Consider the following 7,404-nt stretch of genomic DNA (forward strand, 5'->3'; position numbering starts at 1 on the left):
CTGTGTGATAATAAAAATGTCAATGAAAATCAGTTTTAGTCTTTAAAAGAAAATTTAACAGTAAGTTACTTAGACTTTTTCACATTGTCGTATTTTTAGGAAAAGGTGACAATAAAAGAATAATGTTAATTAAAAAAGCTGTTTAAAAATGTTGTGGCATAATAAAAACACTGATAAAAAGAAAAGTTTATAAAAAAAAGGCAAAAGAGAAACAAAGTTTTCTTTCTTCTTATTTCTTAACATGTAACTCTAACCTTGAAAATCACACCTTTTTTGTTACAAGGTTACTTATCTTACCGCACAGGAAAAAGGTAACAATAAAAAATAAAATCTATCATAAAATGTTCCATTAAAGTGCCGCAATGTAATAAAAATAGCAAAAACAAAAAAAAATTAGATAAATAAAAGTTCTCAATTCTTAAGACAGAAGTGTTGAATATAATATGTTATACATTTTCACCTGAATGTAATTAAAAAAATCAGCAGTATAAAAAACATGTTTCAGTATAAAGTAATCAAGTTTGATTTCTTGGAATTTTGCTTTTCCATTTCTTCTTCCAGATCATAAATTTGCAAGCACATGAATTTTAAAACTTAACAAATATATTTAAAAACTATATCAGATAACGTATAAAAAAATATTATTTTAATTTTAGAATATTCCATTTAATCTATCAAAATTCCAAAAAAACTTTGACAAAAATTTTTTTCCAAAAAATACTTGGTCAAACATTTGGTCAATGGGTTGAGAAGGCCGAATACTGAATAGTGGCTGAATACTTGTTCCATCCCTATAATATATATGCAATGACACTAAACAACTTATTATAATAGCAGGTTTTAGGTGATAAACAATTAGCATAAGTACACAACAGTTTGATTCTACTTATTCAATAACTTAAAACATAAAAAAAATGCTTATTTGCTTTAAAAAACTTAAACCTACAAAAAATTACTAAACAAATTATAAAGTTACCAATGGTCGAGAGAAATATTCATCAAGAGCAACTTGAACTTTAGCAACTGCACATTCAATCAGAAATAAATCAAACAAGCGCGGGGACTGCTCTTTACTGAATTCTTCATACATAGACGTTTTCTGAGCTACAGATGATTTTTCTTTACTCGATTCTTCAGAAGATTTGGTTTTGAGTTGTTGCTGAAAACGAAACTCAAATGTCAGAACTAAATAACTTTAAAAATTACTCTCGATACAATGTAAAAATAAGTAGGTACTAATAATTAATTAATTAGTTTATTTACCAGCTTTATTAAAAGTCGTTTAGCTACTTTGATGTCAAATTTGACAGTACAGGCACTCTTTGTAACAGATCGCAGAAGAGATTCAGCTTTTTGAGTAGTAAGGCCTTGCTTCACTAGAGTATCCTAGAACGAAATTTCATGATTATATTCACACAAATTAAAGATTAGATTTCAATTTCAAAAGAATCTGCAGAAAGAGAAATTAAAATAAAACTTGTTCCACAAAATTAATTTAAATTGATAAGTGATTAACGCACCAAAAGAGTTAATTATAGGAATGTCATTTTTAAAAAATAGCATTTTCAACAACAAACTGGTGATTCAAAATTAAGAGATAAAAAAAAAACATTAGTTTTGTCACAGAAAAATGTAATCATTTAATATAATGAAATTGAATTGAAATTTTAAGCATGTTATCTTAAAAAATGCATTTCCAGAAAAATTTGTTGACAAATTTCTTTAAATACAACAGAACCTCGATTATCTAAACTTCCTTCATCTTAATACTTTTGTTAAATTAAAGTCAATTCCAAATAGGGTGTTTTTTTAAATATTCAATTATTATTATTATTATTTTTATATGTATTTTGTCGGTGAAGTTTATTTTGCTAAAAAAATCTGAAATTTGTAATTTTGCTTCATCGCTCTTTTAATTTTTACTACCGTAGTATAGCTTGACCATTACTGTTTCAGACAAATGGTTTTTTTAAAAAGAGGGGTAAAGAAATATCACTCAGGGATAATCCTAATTACTATATATAGTAATTAGGATTAGAATAATTTCTTATCCAAGAAAAATATAATTATGTCATATCCTTTAAACCTAATTAATTTCTTTGTGAATTTTAATTACAAAACTGCTTAAAAACTACATTCAATTTAATGGAATATTACCTTCATCCAACCAGAAAATACTTTGTGACCTGCTCTTGAGGACCAAAGAATAGCATGAAGACATTCTGCATCATTAGCATCATTGAGAGATGAAGATCCTGTAGAAATAGATTCAAGAGACTGTACAGAAGGAGGTAGGCATAGAAGTAATCTCCAAGCGATGCTCATTGAATACTGAACAGCACATAGACCCTATAAAAAAGTAATAATACAATAAAAAATTTATAGCATATTTAAGAAACCGTTCAAAGAGAATTATAAAATAATTACTTACAAGAAATGATAAATTTTCAGCAGTTGCTCGATTAATCATGTCACACTGAGAGGCAATATAAACAAGATTTTGAATAGAATAGTAGAAACTTGGATACTTTAGAATATCTCCACTGCTAAGAATAAAACTCAAAGCCTGAAAAAAAAAATGTAAGAAATTTTGAAGATTTAAAAAATTTCTAAAAACCAAAAACAGTAAGTGTTTGATTATTATTAATCTACACTAATGGGCCAATGACAGTTTGAAATTCATCATAAGTGATGTTTCAGAGTTTCTCCTTAACTTTGCATAGACTTTTATGGCTCATAGTTACAAAGAATATGTGTGTCAAAAGATTTATACGATGCTGCTAAACTTTAATAACATAATTTTTTGATAATTTAAATTTAAAAAATTCCACCAAAATATCAACTTTGTCATTAATACTTTTCCTATTTTAACACAATTCTTTTTTCAATAATCCAGAGAATTTTTTTTATTCTTAATCCTACTCATCCAGGGGAGACAGTTTTGAAGTTCCAAGATGGGAATTTTCTGGTAAAGTTTTTGCCTCCAAATGAGAAAGCTCTAATTCAGCCAATGGATCAAGGCATAATTGCATCAATAAAAAAGAAGTTTAAGCAAACATATAAGGAAAAAGGATATAACAAAGAAATTATCCAAAAAGTTTTGGAATCAGAGAATGATTATACAATTCTTGACTGTATTTATGATATAAACGCTGCTTAGTAGTCAGTAAAAAAGTCAATGTTAACAGAATCCCCCCAAAAAATATGACTGAACATGGAAAACAATTTTAAAGAATTTCTTGGGGAAGAGAAACATCTGTTCTTGATTTGGCAAATTTCATTAAAAAAAATTCAGGAGGAAATAATGTAGAGGAGGGATATAATGTGAATGGTTCGATGGTAACACAAATTATCAGGCAATAGAACATTTTAGCAATGAAGAAATTTTAGATAGAGTATTAAGTGCAGATGCTGAAGAAAATGAAAAAGATCAGATTAGGAAAAAAAAAAAAAGCCATGATACAGTTTTAGCCCATATGGAAGGACTAATTTAATAAAAGAGCAAAAAGATGCGACACTTTGTGACAAAAGTTTGCTAAAAAATCTGTAGTTTTAAATAATAAAGAGGTGTTTCAATACCAAAAAACAAAATAAGTTGACAGATTTTTTCATACAGAAATTTTAAAAAATTTATAAGAAAAAAGTGTGAAGAAAACTGCTAGCCAAAGGTATTTAATAAAAGGTATTAAATTTATCATTTATATCTTAAAAAATTCATGATGTGTGTCTTTTTTAAGCATTTTATGCTCAGAAAATCGCCAATTTGCACTTTGTGAGCTACCCAATTCTAAGGATAATCAGGACTTTACTGTAATTTATTTTTAATAAAATTAATGCACATGAAAACAACTTACAAATCCATCCAACTTGGGAACTTCTTGATTACTAAATTCAACAGACATCAGATTGAAGAATTTGGGTTTTGAAACTGAGCCTGTAAAACAATAGCATTTTAAGAAAATTGCCTTCGAATGATAATCTCTTAAACAGTTTAACAAATTTCACTCACCTTGGGTTTCATCATGTGGCAAATTTTTAACATAGTTTTCTTCAATATCTTTGCATGCGAAAAACATTTTAGTTTGCTTTTTAGTATTGTCTTTTTCAGTGGCTACACTTATTGTTTGAAAACTAAAAAGATTTTTTTGAATCTGAAAAAGAATTGAAAGAAAACTAATATCAATAAGTATACACAACACTTTATTTAATTATTCTACCTTTCCATTTACTTCCATAAACATACATTTTCATTGAAGAATACCTCTTTTAATACACTAGTGCTGATTATATTTTTTTGCAATTTGGGCTGTTACAAATATTTAACGCAATTTCAAATTACAAATAATCATAAGAGCCCTGCATTTAAAAAAAAATCATAAATCTGATTTAAATTAACAAAATCAAGTTGCAAATAATCAAGATTGATGATATGATTATAATTTTCACACCTTCATGGAGGGTTAATAATTAGCAGATAAAATAATTCAGAGGCGTAGCATGGAACAGTTAACTAGAATTCAAATTTTGATACATACAGATAGAAAAAAAATCATACCTGTTCCAGTAAAGATGGTGGTGCATCATATAAATTTCTCATCATGTATTCAAATATTAATAACATTCTGCCAAGATACAACAATTGGAAATCTCGTAGGGGACTGGAAAGTTAAAATAAAAAATATATACATTTTGCGACAGCATTCTTCAAAATTATTTCAATTTAACTATATTTTCCTAATACCAATATGTTTTGAATCCCTCATTCACACATAGCAAAATCAGAAAGTGATCCTTTTAAAAGTCAGAGTAATTGTAAATTCTCTCTTTACTCCTTATATATCATTTAGTTGAAATGTCATGTTTAATCATTTAACTTTATATATATATATATAAAATGTAATCAGTTATTGATTCAGCAATTCCACAAAAATAAAAACCAAAACACTGTATCAGCTGTTAACAAAAGCTCAAAATGAAATGGTTTTTTATTAGGCATCTTTGAATCAAGTGAACTTTTATTTTAAGATAATTATGAGTTTTCTATATTATACAAAGAAACATACCATTACAAATGAAGTTGGATAAATTATTATCAGCTGTTAAAAAGTATATAAATTTAAACTAATGCTTAAATGAAATTTACATACTTAAACGAGAATTAAGATTAAGTAGCAGGGTAAAAAACACTATTTTTAAATGCCAAATTGTGATAGATTGAAAAATTCAAATTACATATGCATGCACATATAATAGTCTATTTTCCTGTTGAGTAAAGTAAAACACTTTGGAAGCAATAAATTGTAGGTTTAAAATTTAGAGACCTACAGGTTAACAATGTGGTTACTTATCAGCTTAGCTAGTACCTCTAAATTTAAAGCTAAGTGGACTTAAACCGTCACCAAAGAAGGAAGCATAGTCTTTTTTAGCTCAATGCTTCAACCATTGTGCCACTATTTCAAAGGTTTTAAAGTTGTTATTAGCTGTTTAAACTAATAACAAAAATACATAATCATACGCAAATTATCAAAACAAAAGAGTGTCAAGCATGCAAACAATTCCTTAGTTTATATTTAAAAATTAATACCTCATAACTGAAGAAGAAATCTCCATGAGAGTTTGTGCCATCTTTAACAAAACACTTTTCTTTTGCATAAGATGTAGATTGTGAAATAAGAACAAAAGTAGTTGAGAATGTTCCACATTTATGTCTGGAATATTTTTAAAAAGAATACTTTAACTACAAATACACATTATAAAGCTCTTTATAAAAATGCAACAATAAATTATAAAAATATACAGAATATTTTAAAACAAAATAAAAACCTTCAGTATCTTCAATTGAAGTAAAAGTAGCTGCAGGAGTTAAAATTATCCTTTTCATGGTATTTAACAATTTCAACCAGATTAAAACACAAGATGCTTCACTATCACTCCGAAGTTCATCTTTTTCTCTTTGTTGTCGAAGTAATAAAGTCTAAGAAAAGGAAAAAGTCACTTATTAGGATGAAATTTTTTTTTTTTTTTATGTCTGATAAAACTACAAGCTAGCAGAATCTAAATAACTACAAAATTTAATTTCTAAAAGTAAGGAAATAAAGAATTTTATTTACGTGACATTTAAGTGATTTTTATTGTTTTGTTTCATCAAAAATAAAATTGAGAAATTGCTTAAATTTATAATAATGAAATATGAAAATATAAGCTTATTTGTTTTCATACATACATAAAAATAACAATAAAATGTACATACCTGAGCTAGCACAGACAAAGTACGTGAGAAAACCTGTAATGGCCATGTTTCTTGATGCCAAGGGCTTACTCCAAGTTGAGCTAAGAGACAATTCTACAAAACATTTGGAGGAATAAAAAACTGAATTTTCACATTAATTTACAATACCAACAAACAAATTAATGCACAATTTGAGACTAGAATACATAGTAAAAACTATCTAAATTACACAACTAACGAAATGTATTCCATTTCATTTTATTTAAATTTATTGGTTTAGATATAATCGAAAAAAGTGGATTTTGTTTTCGTTTAGTTTATGAATGTGTACTTATATAAAATATTTATATTAGGAAAAAAAATGAAACTATAATAGCTTATTTTACCTGTAAATTATCAATCAGAATGTTAGTTGCTAAAATGTTGTGAATGNAAAAAAAAAAAAAAAAAAAAAAAAAAAAAAAAAAAAAAAAAACAGAAAAACAAATATAAGAGAATTACTTACCAAAGAAAATATCATTACTGTATAATACTATTATCAAAGACAACAGTATTACAGAAAATAATTGCTACCTAAAACTCTGGTTTAATATAAAGTTTGTTTGATCCTGGAACTATAACTGTATTTCAGAAAATTTAATGCCTACATTTTTACTCAGTCAATACCAAACAAATTAGAGATGACAAACAAATGCAGGATTTATAATTTCGAAAGTTAAAAATAATAAACTGAAAAAAGTAATCAATATTAATAGATTCTCTCGTAAATAAAAACATTAGGAAAGCATGAAATAAATTGAAATATATTTTATACACAAAAATATTGGTTTTAAATTTGTTGTTTTTATTAAAAATTTTACAATTAGCGATATTAAAGCAAATAAAAAAATTTCATACTTCAAGTAAAAAATATGTTGTATATTTTAATTTACTTTGCCACCAAAAGTAATTATTAAAAAGTATCCTGATAAGAATATCCATTTTTTGTGGGATAGTAATGGCTAAATAAATAAATAAATAAAATAAAGACAAATATCTTTTATTTATTTATTATTTTTTTTAATTGCATTGAACAATAATTTCCACAATAATGCGAATAATGTAAATGAAAAAAATTTAATTGTTTATTTGTAAAATGTTTAACGATAATTTAACAGTATTTTTTCTCATTTAAG

The 7,404-nt window shown here is 26.0% G+C and overlaps 1 protein-coding gene across 1 annotated transcript in view; it reads right to left on the reverse strand.

The window, feature by feature from the left end:
- The window catches only part of LOC107449005 (E3 ubiquitin-protein ligase-like protein poe), a 52,135-nt gene extending 45,480 nt beyond the window's left edge, over positions 1 to 6,655 (reverse strand). Inside the window, exons 1-11 of the mRNA XM_043052964.2 lie at positions 6,616 to 6,655; positions 6,251 to 6,343; positions 5,824 to 5,974; positions 5,585 to 5,708; positions 4,556 to 4,658; positions 4,010 to 4,151; positions 3,855 to 3,934; positions 2,432 to 2,566; positions 2,158 to 2,349; positions 1,264 to 1,386; positions 977 to 1,159 (exon numbers count right to left, since the gene is read on the reverse strand). Coding sequence (XP_042908898.2) covers positions 977 to 1,159; positions 1,264 to 1,386; positions 2,158 to 2,349; positions 2,432 to 2,566; positions 3,855 to 3,934; positions 4,010 to 4,151; positions 4,556 to 4,658; positions 5,585 to 5,708; positions 5,824 to 5,881 — 1,140 coding nt within the window. The 5' untranslated portion in view covers positions 5,882 to 5,974; positions 6,251 to 6,343; positions 6,616 to 6,655. The remainder of the gene's footprint in view (positions 1 to 976; positions 1,160 to 1,263; positions 1,387 to 2,157; positions 2,350 to 2,431; positions 2,567 to 3,854; positions 3,935 to 4,009; positions 4,152 to 4,555; positions 4,659 to 5,584; positions 5,709 to 5,823; positions 5,975 to 6,250; positions 6,344 to 6,615) is intronic.
- Positions 6,656 to 7,404: the final 749 nt, after the last annotated feature.

Source organism: Parasteatoda tepidariorum, chromosome 4 (genome assembly GCF_043381705.1).
Source record: "Parasteatoda tepidariorum isolate YZ-2023 chromosome 4, CAS_Ptep_4.0, whole genome shotgun sequence".
NCBI classification, from domain to species: domain Eukaryota; kingdom Metazoa; phylum Arthropoda; class Arachnida; order Araneae; family Theridiidae; genus Parasteatoda; species Parasteatoda tepidariorum.